The sequence below is a fragment of the Cricetulus griseus genome, chromosome 2, assembly GCF_003668045.3.
Source record: "Cricetulus griseus strain 17A/GY chromosome 2, alternate assembly CriGri-PICRH-1.0, whole genome shotgun sequence".
Classification (NCBI taxonomy): Eukaryota; Metazoa; Chordata; class Mammalia; order Rodentia; family Cricetidae; genus Cricetulus; species Cricetulus griseus.
In genome coordinates this window covers 38,821,095-38,847,397 of record NC_048595.1, presented here as the reverse complement: position 1 = coordinate 38,847,397, position 26,303 = coordinate 38,821,095, and the positions used below count along the sequence as shown (strand labels likewise).

The 26,303-nt window shown below is 37.9% G+C and overlaps 1 protein-coding gene across 1 annotated transcript in view; it reads left to right on the top strand.

Moving 5' to 3' along the window:
• Agbl4 (ATP/GTP binding protein like 4) overlaps positions 1-26,303 on the top strand; it is a 1,036,629-nt gene that overhangs the window by 520,325 nt on the left and 490,001 nt on the right. Inside the window, exon 6 of the mRNA XM_035438666.1 lies at positions 16,738-16,954. Coding sequence (XP_035294557.1) covers positions 16,738-16,954 — 217 coding nt within the window. The remainder of the gene's footprint in view (positions 1-16,737; positions 16,955-26,303) is intronic.

Genomic DNA, 26,303 nt, shown 5'->3' with positions numbered 1-26,303 from the left:
ATAATAAGTATATTTTAAAGGCAGCTGAAGGTGAGTCTGGGAACAAGCCAGTAAGCAGAATTCATCTACTCATCTTCTTCTAGCTCTCCTGTCATGAGTTTCTGTCCTCATTCCCTTCATAGTAGACTCTGACTCATAAACCCTTTCCTCCCCAAGTTGTTTTTGACCATTGTGTTTATCACAGCAACAGAAAGAAAAGCTGAACACATATAGTCTTGCTTTACCCTTGGAGAAATTACTTCTTAGGAAGGCAAATTAGAGCAAACTATATATTGAATTAAACTTTTTTCCATATAAATATTTATAGATATCAAGTGAAATATGGCTTACTGCTGGTATTTTCTTTAATTCAGCTAAATTGATGACAAGTAAGTGTATATAAAGTAAAGTTTGTTTAATTGGCAAGAATAGGAACTTATTCTGCTTAAATGAGGCAAAAGAAAATGTAATTACATTATATTAGGGGCTCATCGAAGCAATGGGAAGCACCAGAGAGGAGAGGTCATACAAGTGCTCTTTAAGAACAAAAAGGAATATCAATGTTTCCCTTATTTCCTGTCTGCTAAAAATGGACAGACCCAATAGAGGGGATATCTGGTGGTCTTAGTCAGGAACATGGGCTTTGCCAGGGATAGCAAGACTTTCTCTGTGGCCCCCAAAGGACTACACCCAATTTTGTAGGAGTCATTTAGATACATGTACTAATTAAATTTATAAGAGGAAATATATATTGAGGAGTCAAAATTTATTGATACTCTATGACAGAAAGTTTCTTCATTCCTAAGAAGGGAAATGAGCAATGCTCGTAGCTTCTAACTGTAGCCTATGGTATGTATCAGAAAGTTGCCTGCATTTTAACACTAGATACATCAAATAAATATACAATAAAATTCTGTATTTCCCATTTTACCAATCAGAGCATATAAAGTTAAAAAAAGATGTCAGTCACCCAAGACTACATACTTAAATGCCGACCAAAACTTGCTTTCGAAGTCTGATCTGTTTGCTTCTGTTTTCTTTTGAGTGCTCTTAATCTTTATATATAGAATCTGAGGCAGTTTTCCCAGGAACTTTCTTCTAGAGAAAATGAAGCAACAGAGAAACATCAATGGCACTTGCTGTCTCCTTTGCATATAACAGTCTCCTCCGGAAGTCCTCTGGGGTCACTCTCCTTAATTAAAATGTTACTAAAGCAATCCTTAATAGAAAACATATGTCCTTCTCTTCTCTTATGATGTCTTTTATAGGGTTTATTTTATTACTTTTAATCATGTGTAGGTGTGTGCGTCTGCATGTGAGTATGTGCCCATGAGTGCCAGTGTGCAGACGGCTGTGATGTGGATGCTGAGACTGTAAGTCAGATCCTTTGGAGGAGCTGCAAGTACTCTTGACCACTGAGCTGTTTCTCCAGACCTCTGGTTTTTTGGCCATGTTTCTTGCCATTTTTTTCTGTTTACTTATTTGTTTGTTTTTACATACTGTGTTTTCTTCCTAGACTTCTTTAAAGATTATTTTGTAGATAGAAAATATTGGAAAACAGACCATATGACTCATATGGTCTCAAATCTCTATAAAGGTATATAGGTGAATATATGGAAGTGTATAGACTACAAAGGGTTAATATACTCCCAAAGAAAGATTTTTCAAAGAAAAATTATGCATTTTTACTAAGAAAAGAGATGTTCTGCATCTCTTATATTTCTAATTCCCAAATTTCAGGAAGCTGGTAGATGACTTGCAAAGTTCATTTTCTCATGTCAATTACTAAAAGCTCCTTAGGATGTCCATTTTATTATTTTAATTAACATAATAACTCTGGGAAGTGGGAGGTTGTAGAATACATGAATTAAGAGTGTCTAAGATTAATAAGTCTACTACTGAAGTATGAATACTTTTCACATAATTTTTAGCCACATGAGAATCAATGGTGTAGAAAGAAAGCTGTACTATTTTTATAGAAGGATGATGGGCACTGAGAAATTGATTTAGAGAATGTCTTTCTTGTGATGAAGGCCATATGTCAGACCTGACTCCTATGGATCAACATTTCAACCAGTTACTCTTTGAGGAAATGACCTAATAGTGTATCATTGGTGCTCTCATTGGGAACCCATGCCTCTCTATATAGCAAGCCTCACAGATTATGCTTAACACCCATTATTGACCCTTGGTTATTTTGAAGTCTATAGCTTGGCCTGTGTGTACTATCTGATCTTTTGTCTACATTCTTCTTCAGCCTTATCTTTGGTTACATCTTTCCATTTATACTCTTTTACTCATGTATTCATTCACTCATTCATTCATTCTCATTGAATTCCTCCCTGCTATGTAACTGACACTGATAACCTGATAATTGTTACCAAATGAAATCTGCTGAGATCTTAACAGCTGTCACACATTATAATAGTTCTTCAGGCACCATTACGCAAGATTTACTTTCTCTGTATCACATTCCTAGGATTGTTCCATATCTGTGTTTGTTGATCACTTGGTGCTTTGCTTGCCCAGCCAAAATCTCATATTTCATAGTCTGTCATTCTTGGGTCATTAAAGTTTCAACATTTCTCACATGGAACAATGATCTAGACTTGGCCTCTTCACCCATTACCTGAAGTCAGACACCAAGAGGATATCTTCTTAGGATTTCCATGCCAGCCTCTCCTTTCTGATAGAGCACTGCATTCTTAATTTTCTAGCATGGTCAGGGAACTCTACTTTCCATCTTACTTGTTTTTAAGGCACTTTCATGCACTTGAGGCAGTGACTGCACCCATCTCCCTGGAAAGCTGAGCATCACTTATTACCCATGCTTCTGTGTCTTTGTAACTTTCATCCTTGATGGTCAAGTTTCGTAGTTCCTGCAGCCTTGACTGCAGCCTCATTTTCACTAATTCCTACTTCCTATACCTGCCCTACCCCCTGGAGCCTAGTGTTTTGATTAAATTTTCACATTGCTTTTTGAGTAGGCTCCTTTCTGGACTTTAAACAACTTGCTGGCTTCCTAGGACTTCAGGTCATTTGACTCTGTTTATATGATATATTCTTTAGACTTTCCATTAGGAACTAACTTTAGTTCACTTTGTGAGTATGTAGTCCTCCCTCTGGGATTAGTAAACTGGAATGGAGAATAGGGGCTCAAGGATATGATAGATCAGATGGAGGTTTCAGATAGTTCTTTTTACCTATATTTTTTGTCTGCTATTTACTAAACTCTGTCAACATTGATCATGTCTAGTCTGTAATAACCCTGTTCAGTGAGTACAGACAGTTTATAACCATTCTGTGTTGGCAAGTACTGTGATGAGGTCTTGACCTTCTGTACAATAGCCCTTCTCCTTGATAAACCAGGCAGATATCTTAAGTATATAAGCTAAAAAAAAAATCCTACAGTAATTCCCTATGCAGTGGAGTTCAGTGACAATGAATCTCTTTGCATAATAGTTTCTATCTCAGTGGGCTGGGAAGAGAAGCAGGAAGAATCCAGAAACAAACCAGTGCACTTTGTCATATGGGCCAATGCCACTATACAGGAGCAGAAAGGAAATTTTTGTGGGTGACTAATGTCTTTATCATTTCTAAGAGAATTACTTTATAAAACTTAAGGAAAAACCGAATCTGGAAATAGCTTAGAACCCCCTCCACCCCATAGCCACTCCAACATACTACTCTCGGAAATGCTTAAGGCCACTGTGGGCCTAACAGGCCAATTGTCAGCCGCCTTCTTTCTCTGACCCTATTCCATAGCCAGAAGTATTTACTTTATTCAGTAGACAGGGTCAAGTACTGAGTCAGATGTTAGATTATTCTCTAGCAATCTAAACATGGGTATTATTCCTACTCCCAGAGAAATTAGGAACTTGCAACAAATGCAACTATATATGAACAAGAACAATGAATATATAATTACACATTGCAGGAAAGCTTTGAGAGAAAGAATATAGCTGCTATGAGAAAGAACAAGTTTCTAATTTAGGTGGAATAGGTAACATTGAAATAAAGAAAAGAGAAAGTAAAAATTCAATCCCCAGTACTTAAAAAAATGGAGTGTAGTGGCACAAGCCTGTAATATCAGCACTGGGGAGGCAGGAGGATGGCTACATAGCAAGTCTAGGCCAGTCAGGGTACACAGACAGAGAGCCTGTATCAAACCTCAAATGAAAAAGAATTAAAAATCTAGATCAGTGAGGCAAGAGTTGTTAATGTGTAGACGAACTTAACAGTAAAAGTAGTCTTTGGTTCATTGAGATGAACAATGAACTCAGTTTGTCTGAAGAAGTAAAACGCTAGAGTTTATATTTCATTCCAGCATAATTGAAAATTGTGAAGGATTTTTGAACCAGGAAGTGGCAAGATCCAATTAAATTTTAAAAAGACTATATAGAGAAGGGGATGGGGAGGGTTGGGAAGAAAGCAGGGTTGGATGGGGACTTTCTCAGGATATTAGTGAAAGCATGGAAATACAGACAACTAAACAGATTGGAGATATCTTTTGAAGATAGATAAATTTAAATCCTTTGGAGAATTTAAAGACATCAGTGAGATGTGAGATGTGAAATTTTCAGTAAAAGATGTCAAGTCAAAAAATAGTATGGGGATTGATTCTACTCCTGCTTCCACATTTCACATCCAATCCATCAAAATAGACGAGACAAAGCTCTTTACCTGCAAAGCTGTTCCAAATCCTAGAACTTCTTACCTTCTTCACAGCTTCAGGCCTTCTCCAACCCAGCATTGCATGTAGCCTAGACAACTGCACTAGCTACCCAACTCTCCTTGCTTTCACTTTCCTCCGCCCATGCAAAGCTCATACTAACATCTACTCTATAATTGCATCCTCTTTTCTACTCTCAATTCATTTCTGCCAGTCCCCACCTCACTGATTCCTATTCATTCATGCTGGATTTTTCAGAGGCACCCAAAGCTTTTTCCTGTTGTTAGACCTTTGTGGTTGCTATTTCTACCAATTCTTTCTCTTCATCATTGTACAGATGGCTTCTTTCCATATCCATTCAATTTTTATTACAGGGTTACCTCTGTGACCATTTTCCTGCATTATTACACTCACAAGTCTCATTTCCCTTTTGCATTCATTATGCTTATCATCGACTTACATTCATATACTGATTTTGTTTGTTTATTCTTTCCCATTACAAGTTCTGTTCTACTATACTATGCTACTGCTTCTGTTTAAAAAATTACTGTTTCCTGAATGTCTAGAGGGATACAATAGTGGGAGATATTGGGCAATATTTATTCTCACCATTTTAATTTATTTTTAAATTAGCAAAACAGAATAATTTTACTGAAGAAAAGAGAGAAGAAAGTAAGGTCAACCCAAGTTTTTGCTTTATCTAATTGGGAACATGAAAATGGGAGCTTCCCACTGTGATAGAAGCACTTTCTGAAACCCCGGTTTAGGGGATGACAGGAGATCAATTTTAATTAGGTAGAATTTGAGATCATTTTCAGACATGCAAGAGGAAAAATCAAGCTAGCAGATGGATGGGAAGACCATGTAATTTATTATAAAAACTTAAAAGTGAATGAGAGAATTAAACATAAAATTTTGTATATTTTAAAATAGCTTTTAGTGTCCAGGGAGCTGGAGAGATAGTGATTAAGGGCATTGGCTGCTGCTCTTCCAAAGGATCTGAGTTCAATTCCCAGCACCCACATGGTAGCTCATGACTATCTGTAACTGCAGTTCAGGGGCTCCAACATCGTCCCTTCATACAGACATACATGTAGGCAAAACCCAATGCACATGAAATAAAAATAAACAAATAAAAATTTTATAAAGAATATAAATTGCTTTTATTACATTGGTGCTTAGACAAACTATTTTCAAAATTGCATGTGTGTATGTGTCTTTTAATGTCAACCAATTATGAAAGTTGCATATTTACATATATATATGTATTATATATATATTAATATTATATATTATATATATTTATATATATATATATTTTATATATATTATATATATTTATATATATATGTACATATATAGAGAGTTATAGTTTCTGTTTTGAAGATAGAAAATGGAAGGGTACTCAGATTCATATAAACCATGTGGATACCTCAAACCATCTAAGAATAGATATCTGATTCACAGCTTTTCTGATTTAAGATGAACATTGTTTACAACCAAAGTTTTTATTCACACTATACTAACAAAATAAGTTTGTCTTTAGTGACTTCATATTGAAATGACAGTGTCATTACAACTAAGGAAGTAGTCTACTTTCCAGAGAATAAATTACTAAAAGTTTTCCATTAACTGGATAAAATAATTGATTTACATTGGAATTTGGGTAAATAATGCTATTTGAGACATTTGACTAACACTGACGTGAAACTTCTGGGTTCATTTAATTCTTCACTACTGGCAAAAGGCAGAGTACCAGCTACCACTTCATGCAAGATAAAGCTTAGAGTTGGAAATGGTCAGAATTCTTTTAGAATAGGCATGTTCACTAAAGAACCGGCCATACTATACAACTTCCAAAGTGCATCTTGTCACCTATAGTACCCAACTACTCTTAAATAATTTGAATCATTTTTATTTTATGCTTCACTTTAATATGTATGAAGTATACTTTAGGACACATCTTATAAAAACTGCTACTATTATGGAAGATACGGATGTTTCCTCGGATTTGTGACTTCTTTCCTACCATAGATCAAAAATACTTATTTTCTACAGGTCGTATTTCATGATTGTATTTTACAAGAAATGGAAATATATTCATTAATTTTCCTAAAATGGACATGCTTGTATTTTTAATTTGTTGCTGGTAAAATAATAATGAACATTTTAACATGTAATCAAATAAACAAATTATAAGTTTAGACTTACACAACTGTACTGAGAACATTCTGTTGTCCAGACACAGGACTGTACTTCCTACAGCTATTATCAACTAGTGGTCATGGTGTCTGATGAATGGGCCATGGGACAGCTGACTGATACAAACTAGCAGCACGGTAGCACCTGTGAATACTTTTCTCAACAACTATTTGGGCTAAAGGAGTTAACTTCCTTCCTCTGTTTGAGCATAACTTTTTTTTTCTTGACAGAGGACCACCTGAACTAAATGACACTATATTGGGTACATTAAAACAGGAAAGAAAGAGAAATGGTTAACACTAGTTTGTCTTCTTGTCATTTTTTCAGGATTGTCTACTGTGGCCTACCCTGCTCTTTTATGCCCTAAAATCCCTAGCATGAACCTAAAATTCATTGTTTTAGAAAAAGACAGGGCACAGTGCCATTTTTCTATCACTTGGAACATGATGAAAATCTTAGGTACCATTTACTGAGCTCCTGCATGTCAGTCCCTACTCTTCACAGCCAATCTGTGATAGCATTTTCATTTTAGAGGTGAGAAAACCCAGGCTCAATGCTGTGTGACTGATCAGTAATGGAAGTGAGTTAGAGCCTACTATACAATGATTGCATTTCTAAAAGTATAGAGAGCTGGCATTGAACATAGCTGTTGGTTCTTTCAAAATCTCACTTGTCCTGGTGACTTCACCACCTGAACACTTGTCATTGATCCACTCGCAATGAATGATAAAGCAAACTTGGTACAAATTTTCATTGTATGCCTGAACCAATGAGGCTGTGGCCTGCTTCTCTATCTTAAGAAGACATTATTATGCTCTTGCCTCATTCCCTGTCCCAGACTAAGCAAATAGCATGTCTAAAAATACAATCTGCTTCACCTAAGAGTTTCTCAACAACTAAGGTGGATTACAGGAAGTAGGAAGGGACCACATTTTATGCAAAAGTTCAAAGTAGGCAAGAATATAAGAGCTTGGACTCAAACCAACTCTAAGCTCCCCATCTGGATCATCATCTTGCTGTTTCTCAGAATCCAGTGAGAGCGATAGAGTTCGTATCTCAGAGCCTCTTCTGGCATGGTCCCTGAAGTTTTTACATGGGTTGGCATTTTTCCAGCAACCAGCTACAGGTGGGAATATTGTTGCTGTCTATGACCATGAAAATAATAAGTCTCAGCTCCTCTCTGGCTCTTAACCAGCCAAAATAATTGGCTTTAATTTTAATTTTCTAATGACTTGGAATTAATAGAAGCAGCTGCTGCCACAATGTGTGGGTGTCCTACTCCAGAAGGCAGTGACAATTTAAAAAAAAAAAAACAATGTTATAAAATAAACTGAAAAATAAAGAATACAGTGTATAGGATAAAAAGGTTAACTCAAGAAAGGAGCAGTATCTTTTTTGTTATCATAAATTCAACTGGCAATATGTAACACTGCCTCTCTCCTCCCACCCATAGTGTCCATTAGCTGATAAAATGGTAATCTGATTAGACACGGGGGTGTAAAAACTTTCTGCCCCTGTCTGATCACTGCCTCATGCTCTTTCTTTTTCTCCTGGTGTCTCAGAGAGATTAGCTGTGACAAAGTTCAGAGAGAAGAGATAAGCGTAAAAGTGTTGGTGACAGGGGCATTACAATTATTTGGGGGGAAGATAGTGTTGGAGTTTGGAGGAATAAGTTTCATTTGTCCAGGGAGAACGGAAATTTAATATGGGTATCTATGCCAGGTGTCTTGCTATTGCGGACACATGAGAGGACAAGGTAGAGGTGAACTGGTTCTAGCTAGATGATGGTCTCAATCATGCCAGCCAAACACAGTTGAAAGGCCATGTGTAGCATAGATGAAGCACGAGATTGGATCTTCACTGCTTCCTGTTCTATTAGTTTGAAGAGAAAATTGCCTGCTGTCAAGAAAGGCCCTAGACTTAGAACTTACATATTCAAACTGACACTTTCTGCTTCATTGGAGAGGAAATTAGAAATCCTGTATTTCAGGGTCCTGAGGAGAATATGAGAATATAAATTTAGAGAGCTTTATACACTCTCATCTTCTCTATGTCCTAGTAGCCTCTAATAGAACATCTAGTCAATAGATAGCAAGAGAATGCAGAGAAGATGGTAAATGGGAGGGAAACTGTTGCCTTCCACTTCATTCATTCACTAATCCTAAATTCACCCATTTAGCAAGCATGTCTTGATTTCCCCAGTGTCAGGCATTGTAGCTTTTGAAAAGTTTGAGATAAATCAGAAAAACAACCATTTCTATACTAAGCATTTACCATGATTACTACATTGTGGAGTTACCGGCAAAGAGACAAAAAGAAAGTTCATTTGACTTGGGCTTGACTTCTTTGTAACAGGGAGACTTCTTGCTACAGAAATGCATGAGAACGTTAACTACAATGAGAAGGAATACATTGTATAGAGAAAGTGAAAACATCATCGATCTAGGACATGGTCCTAAGTTTCACATGGAGAGGGCACATTGTGCTTATGGTAGGAAGGTTGAAATTATTTCTTTATAAATATATTCATTTATTCAATCCATCAATTGTTTTTGCCACTTCATCTATGCAAAATTTTGCATAGGTTCTGGAGTAGAAACAGTGAGGACTGTATGGGCCCTTCCCTCAAGGGAGCTCAGTCTAACAGTGAAAAAAAGTGGATGAAGTAGAGCAACACAGAGTATGTGTGTGGGAATCTGATTTATATATATGGGCACACAGCTTCCCCGCCCCCTGCCTACTACTGAGTCTTGGAATAAGATCTACATACTTCCCTTACACAATGGATGTCTACTTCCATTATCTGGATGGACTGAAAATGGTGGCTTCTTCTAAGAGCTGATAACCATCTATTCTCAGTCCTAAGAGCATACATACCAGTGTTTGGACTTTTCCTGGGTCTCGGTCAGGACAGGATCTTGGATAATTTCACTCCAATGGTGGTCTGTAGTTTCACAGACAGCCTTCTTCCCTTAAAAAGAGTTTTGGCTATTCTGTCACTTTCATCATTTGGGGATAGGAGGAGTACGTTCAGAATAGTATGCAAAGTTAAGGAGATAGTACATTACAAAGTGCTTAAAGTGGCTTGGCAGATGGTCATTGCTGTATACACATAATATCATTAAAGATATTAAAGAATTGTCATTTATTTGCACATTCTTATTCACTTTTTTGGTCCATAGACTGATTAGTTTGTTTTTAAACATTTAATTCTTTTCTAATAGTCAATCGCATGTAAGGTCTATGAATAGGAGTCGGCAAACACGTGTGTGGGAGTCTATCCTGGTAGTGGGAGTCTATCCTGGTGGTGGGAAGACAGATTACTAAGACAGGTAATGTGTTGAAGACCCTGAAGTAGTTCAGTGTGTATACAGCATAGCTTTTGAGAAGGAGTACTGAGCACAGGATTCTGAATCTCAGAGAAGCCAGAGGGATCCATATGGGCTTAAGTAAAATGTGAGGACAGAGAGTTGTTTAAAGGGTTTTTAGCAGGGTGGGGCTGCTGAGAATACTGTACAACCAGATTTTTCTGAAACAGCAGGTAAGCTTATGAGTTGAGTGGCAAAGGGATGATGGCAGGATACAGTAGGAAATCTGAGCATTACTCTGGAGCAAACTTGCCTAATACAGACTCTGATACTTATTAAACTTGGGTCTTTGAGAAACTTTTTACCTCCTTGAGCTCTCATTTTCTTGTCTCTGCAAAGGGGGTATTAATAACCCATGCCTCATAAGATGCTTGTGAGTGTCAAATGCATATAAAACAGTTAACACAATGCCAGAAGCATAATGAGAATATAACAAGAAAAAATAGGACAAAACCAGAAGTATATTCCAAAGGAGAAAGGCATTTTTCTTTCTTAGTTTTACCTCCTTTGTCTTTATTCCCTGCATTACATGACTGATGAGCCCTTCTCAAGCAGGTTTCTATGTGCATCCTTGGTGGCACCTGGAAAATCTAAGCCTCATAGAAGGTCTCAGCTTTCCTGAATGATTACTGGAAAATCAATTACCTCCACACTTCCTGCCAATCAGCTCAAACATTCTCACCCACTCTGAATAGGAATCAGAACATCTGTAAGCATATGAATTCTGATCAAATGTAAACAAATTCAGCGGAGACAGCAGACACTCATTAACAATTTGGGTGGAAGATTGGAAAGATAGGATGACTGCATTTAAACTGTGGGCCTCAGTTCCATGTACTAGCAAATAGTTAGAAATAATGTCACAACCTGAGGGACCATATGGCTATAGGCATTGCCTGCATAGGAACATGTGCTTAACCCAGGGCTCCAGGACACTCTTACTCAGATCTCTGAGCCAGGACCTGGAGAGACCATCACTGCAGGGGGACCTCAAAGTTCTTCCACCGGCTTTCTTCCCAACCATTAATCCAAGGTCTTGGGATTAGCTTCCACCCTACCCTCCTGCCCTTGCATCTTCAATCACATCGCAGCTGTGAAGAATATACAATTTCTCAATACCAACATCCCCATACTGGTCGGTTATTCCCTATCTGGTCTTGCCTTTTCATCCATGCCTCCGCTTATAAGCCTCTCCATAATTCACATCCTCTTATTGAACACAGTCTTGTTGTTAATAATCTCATTGTTTTAATTTTCTTTTTCTTTCACCTCTCTTGCCTTCACTTGGTACCCAATACTTCAATATTTAACAGTAAAGCCGTCAACTGAGGCACAAAACTCTTGCGGAGAGTATTTATTTCTCAGTCTCCTATGCTCCATAAGTAGGAGCATCCGGGAATGATTTTACTCTTTGTTCCCTGCACACTTTCCAGGCCATTACTTCTCCACCTCATCACTAACGGCTCCAGAGTTTCAGTATAGGAAGGTTCAGGGCAGTGATTAGAGGAGTGCATATGGGATTTGTCTTAAAGGCCTTATGAAAAGATTGTTACTTCATGGTTTTTTGGAGTAGGGGGCAAATGTATTCCTTTGGTGAATTTAAATACAGCTCTGGGTACCCTCTGATACCACCACTGAATTTTAATTCCAATTCCTTTTGTTTTGAGCTGTGTATTTTCCATACTGTGCTGTTTTCTGTTGTTTGTTTGTTTGTTTTTTGGCACCTTCAGTTTCTTAACCATCTTAGATCTCATGGCCTACCATTTCGCCCACTTGTTTTCTAAAATAATCAAATGTTAGAACATTTAATAATTAAGTCTAATAGAGTCAAATATATGGCTAAACATTAGTGCTATATCATGTCTGTTCTTCCAGAAAACAAATATCTCACAGACTGTGGTAGTTTGAATGTAATCGGCCCCCATAATATCATTGAGAGTGGCAGTACTAGAAGGTATTGCTGTGTTGGAGTGGAAATGACCTTGTTGGAGGAAGTGTGTCACTGCAGGGACAGGCTTTGAGGACTCTTTTGCTCAAGTTTCCCTCAGTGTGAGTCAGTTGGCTTCCTGTTGATGGCAAGATATAGCACTCTCAGTTCCAGCATCACATCTGCCTGCACGCCGCCATGGTACCCCTCATGATAATGAACTGAACCTCTGAAACTGTGAATCAACCCAATTAAATGTTTTCTTTATAAGAGTTACCATGGTCATGGTGTCTCTTCACAGCAATAATAACCCAAACTAAGGCATAGATTCACCTCTGACGTTAACCAATGAATTGGTCTATAAAAAAAGGAAAAAAAAAAACAACAAATAAACATGACAATAGAAAGGAAACACTATGGTGGTAGAACACATGTCTAATTTTCTTTTCCTATTGCTATCATAAAGTACTCTGACAAAAGCAACTTAAGGGAGAAAAGGTTTAATTCATAGTTCAAAGTCATAGTTTGGTATGGCATAAAAGTTAAGACATCAAGAAACTAAAGTAGCTTTTCACAATATACATGCATGCTGTCTCCACTCTTAAACAGTACAGGATCCATGGGTTAGAGGATAATGTTACCCACAGTGAGTGGGCATTTTCCACTTTGATGAATGTATTTAAGATAATCCTACTAGAGATGCCCAGATGGCCAATCCCCAAGTTCTTATCAGCTTAGCATTTTAACACTAATTATCACAATTCTCATGGATCTGTGATTCAGCAATTTTTGCTATTTTATTAAATTTTTATTTAAATTAAGACGATCTTATTTTGCATACCAATCCCAGTTCCCTATCCTGTCCTCCTGCTCCCCCACCCCCCATCCACTCCTCAGAGAAGGTGAGGCCTCACTTGGGGAATCATAAAAGTTTGTCGAATCATTTGGGGCAGGACTAAGGCCCGCCCCCTTGTATCTAGGATGAGAGAGTACCCTTCCATAGGGAATGGGCTCCCAAAAGCCAGTTCATGCACAAGGGATAAATACTGGTTCCACTGCCAATGGCTCCATAGACTGCCCAAGACACCCAACTGACACCCACATTCAGGGGGCTTAGTTCAGTCTTATGCAGGTTCCCCAACTATCAGTCTGGAGTCCATGAGCTCCCATTTGCTTAGGTCAACTGTTTACATGGGTTTTGCCAACATGGTCTTGACCCCTTTGCTCATCACTCCTTTCTCTCTACAACTGTATTCCAGGAGTTTGGCTCAGCACTTAGCTGTGAATCTCTGCTTCTGTTTCCATCAGCTACTGGGTGAAGGCTCTATGATGGCATTTAAGGTAGTCATCAATCTCATTATAGGGGAAGGGCATTTAAGGTAGCCTCTTCACTATTGCTGAGATTCTTACTTGGGGTCATCCTTGTGAATTTCTGGGAATTTCCCTAGTGCCAGGTTTCTCCTTATGCCCATAATGGCTCTCTATCAAGGTATATCTTTCCTTGCTCTCCTCTGTTCTTCCACCAACTAGACCTTCCTGATCCCTCATGTTCTCCTACTACCTTCCCTTATCCCCTCCTCTACATCTTCCCTCCCTTCCCCCTCCCCCACGCTCCCAATTTACTAAGGAGATCGTGTCCCTTTCCCCTTCTCTGGGGGAAAGGGGTCCCTGAATGTCTCTCTTAGGGTCCTCCTTGTTTCCTAGCTTCTCTGGGGTTGTGGATTTTGAGCTGTTTATCCTTTGCTCTGTGTCTAATATCCACTTATGAGTTAGTGCATACCATGTTTGTCTTTCTGTGTCTGGGATACCTCACTCAGGATGGTTTCTTATAGTTTATCCATTTGTCTGCAAATTGAGGATGTCATTTTTTTTTCCGCTGAGTAGTACTCCATTGTGTATATGGACCACATTTTCTTCATCCATTCTTCAGTTGAGGGGCATCTAGATTGCTTCCAGGTTCTGGCTATTACAAATGGAAATCAAGAAACTAGTCACCAAAACACCAAATAATCCAATTAAAAAATGGGGTTCAGATCTAAACAGATTTCTCAACAGAGGAATCTCAAATGGCCGAAAGGCACTTAAGGAATTGATTAACAGGGTAATACAAATAAAAACAACTCTGAGATAGCATCTTACATCTGTCAGAATGGCTAAAATAAAAAACATCAATGACAGCTTATGCTGGAGAGAATGTGGAAAAGGGGGACTACTTTTCCATTGCTGGTGGGAATGCAAACTTGTACAGCCACTTTGGCAATAAGTGTGGTAGCTTCTCAGGTTAAGTGGGAATTGATCTACCTCAAGACCCAGTAATTCCAATCTTAGGCATATACCCAAAGGATGCACACTCATACCACAAGGACATCTGTTTATCTATGTTCATAGTAGCATTATTTTCAATAGATTCAGCAATTTTTCAGACTGATATGCATTGAGTCAACACCATTCTTGATTTTCTTGACCTCATCTCCTACACTTCCTCCTCCCAACTACATTCTTTGCCCCTCTTATCTACTAAATGTCAACACTTGTCATATTCTTCACCCAGCGTCAACATTCTCCAGAAATATACTTTGTTCTTTAAGCTCTTCTAGATACATCTAGATGCATAAGACTTGCAGAGCAATCATTAAAAGAGGAAGATCTATTATAAAACATGTGAATTTAAGTGGCCCAGAATTTTCAGTGTAAGATAATGGGAAATGTACAGTTTGATCTAACTATTGTTTTATAGGAAGAAAAGAATTGATATGTATTCTCTGTAGGAAAACAATTTGAACACTTAGGCTCCCATGAGACATGATGACATAGTAGCTCAATAGAGAGGCAGGCATAATGTGTTTTGTGTGTCTCTTGGTGTTCCTTACTAAAATATGAACAGTGTGTTTTAGGGAAACTACTGACACAGTACATTTTGAATCAGTATTTCCCAGAGCTTTCATGGGAAACAAAATTGATGAATAGTGTAACCCTGAATCTATAATGGAGAAGCTTCTTTATATAGTAGACAGAGATGAACACAGCAACTTACAATGGGTCAAAGTGCAGAAAGTATGTGTCTATGGTGTTCTCAGTCATAAGTGGGACATCTATATCATACCTCCACCCAAAACTCAGAGAACATAGCAAAACAGAAGGCAGAAAGATTGTAAGAGCGAGGGCTTGAGAAAGCCAGGGTGAAGCAGTCGGCTCTTGATAGGAGATCAAGCCAGTCAACCTTCCAGCATGGAACACCCAAAATAATCATTGTATGATTATTGCTAAGTATAATAATTATTTAAAGCTTATTTCTATTTAGCTCTACCCCATCTTAGGAGCTATTGGTGGTAAGGGCTGCTAGGAAAGAGTCCATTTTCTCAATGAGTGTAGTTCTGATAATTTGACTGTGCTCCAGTGAAGGCCCCCATTCCTCTCTGTATATGAGCAATACAAACAGGACTGAGTGGAATCTTAAAAATAAGGAAGTAGAGTTAGAGGTAGACCCAGGAGGAACTTGAGGGGCATAAAGGAAGAATATGATCACTATACATATGTGTGTATGAAAAGCTCCAGTATTTGATACAATATTAAATTGAAAATTAGTCTTATATAATGCTCTGTAAAAATAGCAGTAATAATTTGGAGTAATGTTGAATATTTTGCACCCTTCTCTCAAATATTCACAATGCATATTATTTTACTTTAAAATCTGTGACTTAGTCTTATAATGGAAAAAAAAACTAACTTCCCTAAAAAAAGCAAATATGTGCTCATTGATGTCTCTCACATCCCAAACTTTATTTTTCTTAAAGAATTTTACCACCTGTCTTAGTGACTTTCCAATTGCTTTGCAAAACACCATAACCAAAGCAACCTTTTAAAAAAAGATTTAATTTGGGACTCGGATTTCCAGATGGTTAGAGTGCATGACCATCATGGTAGGGACCATTTCAACAGGCAGGAAGGCATGAGCTGAAACAGGATCTGAGAGCTTACAACTCCATCTACAAGCACAAAGCAGGAAGAGAACTAGGAAGCACCTGGGCATTTGAAACCTCAAAGTCCACCCCCAGTGACACACCTTCTCCAACATGCCCATACCTCTTTATCCTTCCCAAAGAATTCCACCAACTAGGGACCAAGCATTAAATATGAGTCTATGGGGTCATTCTTACTCAAACCATATATATATATATATATATATATATATATATATATATATATATATATATTCTAGTTTTAACTCCATTGGCTGTTTTCCTAGTATAATATGTACTCCATGAAGACCAAGACCCTGTTTTTCATATTTACTATTATATTCCTAAATCCTAACACAATGTCTAGGCATATAATAAATGCTCCAAATAGGGATAAACAAGTGCACAAAACTGTTTTGTCTTTGTTAATTTTGCATTTTCCAAATGATCGAGAAAGCATAGAACCAGGCTTTGATAAAGTGATGCCTTTTTACCATGTGTTTTTGACACTGTGGAGTTTCATTATTCTCCAGTTGCCATTACACTGTTGTTCTCAATATTTTCCTAGGCATTCGTTCCTGTCTGTTACCTTTTGAGTCTTGAACTACTGTCTTTGTTTATATCTTCCAGGCAAAGACTGCCACCTAAAAATGTTTACTACTATCGCTGCCCAGACCACAGGAAGAATTATGTGATGTCCTTTGCATTCTGCTTTGACCGAGAAGATGATATGTACCAGTTTGCTTACTGCTACCCATATACATATACTCGTTTCCAGCATTACCTTGACAACCTACAAAAAAGAAACATGGATTACTTCTTCCGGGAACAGCTTGGACAGAGTGTGGTAAGGCCAGCATCATCCTTGGGGTCCCCATTTGGAAACACTGAATTGTGAATTTGGCAATGGAGTTTCATAGAATATAAATGATGAAAAATAGTGTTCTACTATTATATATAGTGGACTATATACAAATATATATATGTAAATTTTAAAATAGTAAATAGAAATAAGCTTTAAATAATTATTATACTTAGCAATAATCATGCAATGATTATTTTGGGTGTTGTTTTGGAAAGTATGATTCACTGCTCCGAGGGCACCAGACTGTAAGAGAATAAGGTTTTGAGACAGATGGTTGTCGTTATGAAGGGAACTGAAACAACACTCTTTAAAGAGTTCTGGAGAATCCCAAAATCACTGAGAGAAAAGAAGGTGTCCACTTAGGTGCTCCAAAGGTCATGAAAGCATTATATGATGGCAACACTGAATTTGCTTCGGAGTGAAACCAGCTCCCTTGAGTACAGCTTAGCCACTAGTATGCTGACTGAATGTGCTTGCTGTCTCTGTCCTCAGATGCTTCCCAATCTCAATTTCAATCTTTGGTTTCAGTTTCCTGGCATAGAGATTGTAATCTTCTATTACATATTGATTTTTATCCATGGATGTGAAAAAATATTTCAAATTGGATGGTTTAAACCAAAAATTATTGACTTGGAGGTAAAAAGTTCAAAGTAGGACTTATTGGGCTAAAATGATGGTATTAGCAGATCTGCGTTCTAGTCAAGGCTCCAGATACTACACTGATGCGTCCCTTTCATCACCAAGAAGCTGCTTGTATCTCTTGGTTTGTAAGCTCCCTTTCATTTTGAAGCCAGCAATGGCTGGCTGTGTCTCCCTAATTCTCATTCACCTGACTCCTTCTTTCACTTGGAATGGTTATTATGATTGAAAAGAGCTCACCAAACCAGTCCTTCTCATTGTCTTGAGATTCTTAAATTAATCTTACCTGTACAATGTCATAGTCATGCAAAGCAACATATTCCCAACTTCTGTGATTTGGCATGTGGTCATTTTAGGAGGAGGTTGAATTATTTTCTCTTTTTGTCTTCCCCTATGTTTTTCCCCTTCAAAAATAAGAATTGGAAGTTTTTTCTGTTCATTAACTACATGGGATTCCCTCAATGTGTTGATTGGAATAAGCAAATAATAATTTGGTTTTATGGTTCATTCTGTAAGTCTGTTCTGTGCCCTAAAGCAGAAGTACTGAACAGTCATCAGAGATTCTAAATAAATACACTAATGTATTTGTGGTTTGGAAGACAATACTAGGACTCCTGGCATGTCATGGTGGTGAAATGGACTTTGTTTAGTGCCCTTGGATTTCACCTGTAAGTCCCACTTCTTAATATATTTCTTCAAAGAGAGAAATAGGAAGGTGCTTGTGTGACAAATACTTGAGAGCCAAATTTATCATGATGATAATCTTGTACTCTGAGCTTCTCTATCCTCTAAGATATTTTCATAAGTCTCTTCCCTTTGTTATAACATCCTTCCTAAAAGTGCTTCTGGTGGGTTCCATTTGTATCTGAGACCTGTGTTTGGGCACATGGTGTATCAGTCAGCATGCTGACAAGAAGCAAATGGTAAGGTAGGCTCAAGAAAGACTACTTAAAAGCTATAAACAGTATTACAAGCTATAAACAGTATATATGGAAATCTTGAGATACAGTGAAGTTTTCAAGGGCCAATAATAGGTCAAAGGATATGAAATTAGGAAATGGTTTTCTGAACCAAACTATAGAGTCATTTAGCAGACTACTTGGAGAAGGAGAGTGATCTTATGTAAGACATATCAGGAAACAAAATGAGGCAATAAATGCAGTCATAGATTTACTAGTTGCAAGAATAGGTTCTGAGAAATGCCATCTTAGTTTATTTTGTGAGAGCTTCATAAGATGTACTTAGACAAACTAAAACAGGTATGCTATTACTAGGTGATATAATCTTTTGGAACGACCAGTGACTGTGTGTCTGCCATTAATCAAAATGTTGCATATAGCATGACTATATGTAGTCTTAATTCTGCTACCTCTGTCTGGAATCCCACTAAGGCTCCTTCCTGGGCAACCCAACCATAATGTAAGAGAGCCCATTGATGTGCCCCATACAGATCATCTGCCCAGGGAACAAATAAGGGTGGAGAAGGAGAATGAATGCAGAGTAAAAGAAACATATTAGACACACTTAATCCTATTAATGACATGACACTATTTGAAATGGGAATGTTAGAGAGAGTCTAAGGTAAATGTTTATTAGATATATGAATTGGTAGATAATTTAATAAAATAAACTGTCCTAACATTTATGCATTTAAGAATAGAATGTGTTTATTTCTCTCATTTGTCTACAAAAAACCCTCATGAATTTATGTGAGACAAAAGATAGGTGCTCACTTGCTGGCGATTGAGTGAATAATTGCATTAACAAAATAATGACTTAAGATACATGTTTAAGGACAAAATGGCAGTCCACAGACTGGGAAAAGATATTCACCAACTCCACATCTGACAGAGGGCTTATCTCCAAAATATACAAAGAACTCAAGAAGCTAGTCTCCAAAACACCAAACAATCCAATTAAAAATTGGGTACAGAACTAAATAGACAATTCTCAATAGAGGAATCTAAAACAGCTGAAAGACACATAAGAAAGTGTTCAACATCCTTAGCCATCAGGGAAATGCAAATCAAAACAACTCTGAGATACCATCTTACTCCTGTCAGAATGGCCAAATTCAAAAACAACAATGACAGTTTATGCTGGAGAAGATGTGGAGAAAGGGGAACACTCCTCCACTGCTGGTGGGAGTGCCAACTTGTACAGCCACTTTGGAAATCAGTATGGTGACTCCTCAAGAAAATGGCAATCAGTCTACCACAAGATCCAGCAATTCCACTCTTAGGCATATACCCAAAAGAAGCACATTCATACAACAAGGACATCTGTTCAACGATGTTCATAGCAGCACTATTTGTAATAGCCAGAAACTGGAAGCAGCCTAGATGTCCCTCTACCCAAGAATGGATAGAGAAAATGTGGTACATTTACACAATGGAGTACTACTCAGTGGAAAACAACAAGGGAATCTTGAAATTTGCAGGAAAATGAATGGAACTAGAAGAAACCATTCTGAGCGAGGTAACCCAATCACAAAAAGACAAACATGGCATGTACTCACTCATATGCGGATTTTAGACAGAATAAAGGATTAGCAGCCTACAATCCACACTGCCAGAGAATCTAGTAAACAAGGAGGACCCTAAGAGAGACATACATGGTCCCCTGGAGAAGGGGAGAGGGTCAAGATCTGCTGAGCAAACTGGGAGCACGGGAAGAAGGGGGAGGGAGCTAGGAGAATGAGAAAAGAAGAGGAGGGATGCAGAGGACATGAGGGAGCAGAAAGGTTGAGTTGGGGGAAGAATAGAAGATAACAAGAATGGAGATACCATAATGGAGGGAGACATTTTAGGTTTACAGAGAAATCAGGCACTAGGGAAATGTCTGGAGATCTACAAAGATGACACCAGCTAACAATCTAAGCAACAGAGGAGAGGTTACCTTAAATGCCTTCCCTGGATAATGAGATTGATGACTGACTTATATGCCACCCTATAGCCCTCATCCAGCAACTGGTGGAAGTAGAAGCAGACACCCACAACTAATCACTGAACTGAACTGGATTCCAGATGCAGACGAGTGAAGAGCAAAGGGGTCCAGACCAGGCTGATGAAACCTACATAAACAGCTGACCTCAACATCGGGGAAATCTTGCTCCCCAGACTGATACCTGGGATACCAGCATGGGACTGATCTAGACCCCAAGAACATGGGTTTCAGTGAGGAAACCTGGGAAATCTACGGGACCTCCTGTAGTAGTTCAGTACTTATCCCTAGCATAGATGTGGATTTTGGGAGTCCATTCCACATAGAGGAATACTCCCTGAGCCAGGACACAGGGGTGGGCCGCAGCCCTAACCCAAAGGATATGATAGACTCTGATGACACCCTATGGAAGGCCTCACCATCCAGGGGGAGCAGAAAGGATATGTGATAGTTAGTGTTTTAGTTGGGGGCGGGTGGTGGTAGGGAGGACAGGAGGGAGAAGGGAACTGGGATTGTCATGTAAAACAATCTTGTTTCTAATTCAAATAAAAAAATCTAGAAAAAAAAAGAACTTCAATCAGCAGACCATTGATAAGAAGGACAGTAAGTTCTAATAATAGATATCTAAAATAATAGTAAAATTAACATCTTAAATGAGATAGAAGTCAATTTCCATTTTCTCTTTTATTATTTTTGTACAGTATATTTTGAGCATTAGAAGTTTACTTCTTTTCTATGTAAGTCTGAATGTTAGCAATCTACAGCAGATGCTGTATCTCCCCTGAAAGCCTCAGGGAGCTCTCTGTCCCTGTCATCCATAGGAAGTAACCTTCAACCTCATTATCTGATATGTAATTCCACATTGCATCTGTGTTCTAGACATAAGAATAAAGGGACTGGGTTAAAGAGAAAAAAACAACTATATGGCATATCATTCATTAGAATTACTACCCACATTTAAGTAAAATAGAGGTTTGAAGTGAAGTCCTTTTTTTGAGTGGGCATGTTCTGTATATAAATTGGTGGCAATGTAGTTATGAAGGATAATTGATGATGAGGGACAGCTAAGGTCTCTGCCACAGGAAGCCTCAAATCTGCTTTCACGTCTAGCATCAGACTGCTTGTATGTTATGTCCCCTTCTTAGAGTGATTTTTCATTCTTATTATAAAGTGAAAAAAAAAAGGAATTGAAAAAAGTGCATGTTTTTTAGATGTAATAAGAGGCATGTTAGGGACATATGACAAGGTTTTACAAGCCTCAGTATGTTTCCAGAAATAAATGTATTCTATACCAGAGAAAATATGCCCAAATATATTTTAAAACATATAATTAAAGATATGAATTATTTAAAGAAGTAGTGTTCAAAATAAACAGCATGCAAAGATGAGCTTTAGCCTGCATATTGAGAGATGAATAACATTGCTGAACACAAAGCTGAGAATAAGGTTACCCAGAAAACAGAGGGCTAGAGCCATTGCATGATGATATTTAGTTAGATGTCTGGTTGATTGGGTTAAGGAATTCCTGAACAATTAAGACAGACGGGAAGATTGGAGTCAACTTCTTAGAAAATATTCAATGTCATGTTGGCTATATTCTGTTTTCAGATGTTAGATCGTTTTCTTTATATGAATAATCTTATTTATTTCTCATAGTAGCCATGGAGTAGGTAGAATGTCCCAAGGGATTAAATAAGGCTAACAATGTAAGTTCTTTTGCTAAGTTCATGTGTATTAGGGCCAAGATTTAAACTAAGCCTTTAATTCTAATACTCTTTGCTGCCCCTCTGATAGGCACTTGAGACTTATATTTAGAAAGTAAATCTGGTGAATGTTCATACTCCACCTGAGCCAGATGAAACAGGTTGGGGAACTCTGTGGATCAACTCAATCCCCTTATTTTGAGTCTCAAAGCAGATGCACAAGGTTTTTGGGCTTTTTGTCACACTTTTGCAGAGAGGGCAACTCTTGGTTTGGGCTACAGGGTATTTAATATTGCTTGTGTCTGAGGCACCACCATAATAAATTACTCTTTATCCCAATTTGGAGGGAGGATAATTACAAGTGGGAAGGCTAAATATGCCAACACAGACTATGAGAGCACACACAAGAAGAGATACATTCATTTTAGTGCCAGAACAATTCCTCATAGTGAAAGAGAGTGTCATGTTTTGTATTGCATTTTTCAGTTATCAGGGTTTAGAAATGCTTCACTCTTGGGCTGTTATGAGTTATGCTACTCCACACATTTCTGTACCTATCTAGAGTGCACATACAATTCCATTTTTCCTTAGGTAATGTTTTACCTCTTCCCGTTGCTGTGATAAAATACACGGGCAAAAAGCCACTTTAAGGGAGAAAGGGTTCATTTTGATTCTCAGTTCCAGGTACAGCTATCATGGTAGGGATGCCAAGGCAGAAGTATGTTACGATAAATCTTTCTGCCAAATGCTGCCTGAACCCCACCCCCACGTGTGAGCTTTACGCCAGCCGCCTGCCCGAGTTAGGGCCCAAATGAATACACAGAAACTTGTATTAGGTTCAAAGCTGCTTGGCCAATGACTAGGACTTCTTATCTGCTAACTCAGTCTTAACTATCATAAACCTATATATTTTATAAGACTTGTCTTATCGGACACCTTATTGGCATCCCTCCTTGCTGGGATCACATCTTGCTGCTGGAGCAGGAACGGAGGGGAAAAAAGGGGCCCTTCCTGTTTCTCCTTTGCTTAAATATGAGTCTCCTTGCTATGTCACTTCCTGCCTGGATCAGCACTTCTCTACTACATTTCCCAGAATCCTCTTTGACTCCTAGTCCCATCTACTTGCTGTCTCATTGGCCAAACAGTATTTTATTTAACAATCAATAAGATAAACATACACAGTACATTCCCCATCATCTCCTTTTTTCTGTCTAAATAAAAAGAAAGATAACTTATCTTTTATAATAACTGAAGAAAACTATAACCATAACTCTCTGTCTTTAACTCTATCAAAGACCATAGAAGGATAATATATAAATGCTAGAATTGACAGGACATCTTGCTACCTGGATAGTCACCCAAAGTTCCTCTGTAATGTTGGGGCATCCATCTTCAGCCTATAGGCCACAGTGTGTCTAGCACACTTCTCTATTTCAACAGGAACCCTTCAGGACTGTCTTGTTTTATAAGTTCAGCAGTCACTTTCTTGTGGGTCCTGTATGTACAGTTTATATAGCAACAAACAATCCAGGCAAGAGCAGTTTCTTGTCCAAATGGCTAATCTTGCCATGTTGAAAGCAAACTCCATAACAAGTTTCTTCGATGTCCACCTTCGTTTCTGACGTAATTGGTGTGCCAGGAGCAGTTGTGTCTCATTGCCAAGATAAATCCTAAACCATTTAAATGCCATATTTCTGTAGGTCTTTGAAAGGTTTGAAGAATACCTAACAATCTAAAATACATCTCTGTATATCTAGAAAACCTAACTAACCTAATTATAAGTTCTTACTATCATAGGCAATTATATAACCTTATTTAAACACAAAACCTAAACAAGTGGAGACATATACATATCATAAAATTGACCTTAAAGTTGTATCAATAAATGAAAATCTATACCAATGCAAAGTATTCATTCCTATATCCTATTCCCCTTTTTTCTCTAAAAAACTTAACTATGCTCATCATCATTTATAACCTACTCCATTTAAATGAAAACATTTATAATCCATATTTGGGAATATGGGCGTCGTTCTTTCTAAACTGCTTCCTGCTAATTTGGGGCGATGTTCATACCATTGGGTTCATGATAAAACATAGAAACCTGACCAAGTCCTTGTTTTTGTAGTCTGTAAGGCTGTATCATCTCAGCTTCAGGGGGTCTTGCTTGATCAAACCATATTAGTCTGGGAGGAACCAACGGCTTTTGATTTTCTGTGGGAATACAAGTAAAACCTTTATTTCTAAGTAGCCTGTCCTTAGACTTAAATTTTGAAATCAAAGCATTTTTAAAATGTATAAGTTGGATTAATTTAGCCACATTTAAAATCAAATGTATTTTAGCAACAGTAATTCTTTCCTTGGCAATCAAACAATTGAAAGACAACAGTATGGCATTTAGTATCCAGATTCTCTGTGTATTTTTCATCTCTAGGAGGCTTTTTTACTATTCTACTTTTATTTCCTTTTGTTTCTTTTTTTTTTCTGAGACAGGGTTTCTCTGTGGAAATCTGCCTGCCTCTGCTTCCTTCAGCAAATCCTACCAGCGTTGGCCACCATAACCGGCTACTCTATTTCCTCCTGTTACCTTTTTTCTCACAAACATACATATATTTTTAAATGTAGTGTAAACCTTTAGAAGTTTTTCTTTATCTGGATCTGTCTTTATCATCTCAAGAGTGCCAAGTCCAACGCCCAAGAGCATCGAGACGGCGCAAGCATATGGAAGCTGCTCCTATGCCTATCAGCGGCCCAGCAGGGCAGGCTGTGGTGGCAGGTTTACCTCTTTTCTGGGAACCTTGGGGCATGGGGTCATCCCACTTCTGACACCATTCTGTTACAATAAATCTTTCTGCCAAAAGCCGCCTGAGCCCCACCACCACGTGTGAGCTTTATGCCAGCCGCCTGCCCGAGTTAGGGCCCAAATGAATACACAGAAACTTGTATTAGGTTCAAAGCTGCTTGGCCAATGACTAGGACTTCTTATCTGCTAACTCAGTCTTAACTATCATAAACCTATATATTTTATAAGACTTATCTTATCGGACACCTTATTGGCGTCCCTCCTTGCTGGGATCACATCTTGCTGCTGGAGCAGGAACGGAGGGAAAAAAAAGGGGCCCTTCCTGTTTCTCCTTTGCTTAAATATGAGTCTCCTTGCTATGTCACTTCCTGTCTGGATCAGCACTTCTCTACTGCATTGCCCAGAATCCTCTTTGACTCCTAGTCCCGTCTACTTGCTGTCTCATTGGCCAAACAATATTTTATTTAACAATCGATAAGATAAACATATGCAGTCCATTCCCCATCAGAAGTATGAGTTGATTATTTCACATGCAGGATCAGAAACAGTGGTATGGCTGCAGAACAAGTTCGCTTTCTTAGTTTATACAGTTATACAGTTTATACAGGATTCCAGACATGGAATAGTGCTATGTTTCCACCAGTGTTAACATAGTCAAGATAATACCTCAATAGGCATGGCCCAGAGGCTCATCTCAGGTGACTCTAGATCTCATCAAGTTGACAACTAAGATTAACCATCACAGGTAGATTAACAAAAATGGGATCACTGATCAAAAGTCAGTTTATGTTCAAGTTCAAAAATGGAAAACCATATAGCTGCATAATTTCATAGTCTTGTAAGCAACATAGTTGGGTATAGAGACATCCCAGCACTTGAAACTACCCATTTATTATTCTAGTTATTTCAGTATTTGTGTTTGGTCATATCTCAATGTGCTTTTAAAATGTATTACCCTAATAACTAAGTGTTCTCTTTTGCCATTAATAATCTTTATAAAATAAATACCATTCATAAAAATCATTTTATTTTTTATTAAATATGTTACTTGGTTTAAGTATCATTTGGAATTTTTTGCCCATTTTGAAAACCTACATTATTATATATAATTAAGAATTGAGACCTCTTCATATATTCTAGATGCAGGTTCTTGACTCCATATATGTTTGACAAGTATGTCCTTCAATCTATCCTTGTCTTTTAATTGATTATGTTAGCCATGTCTATTATTAAATACAAAATT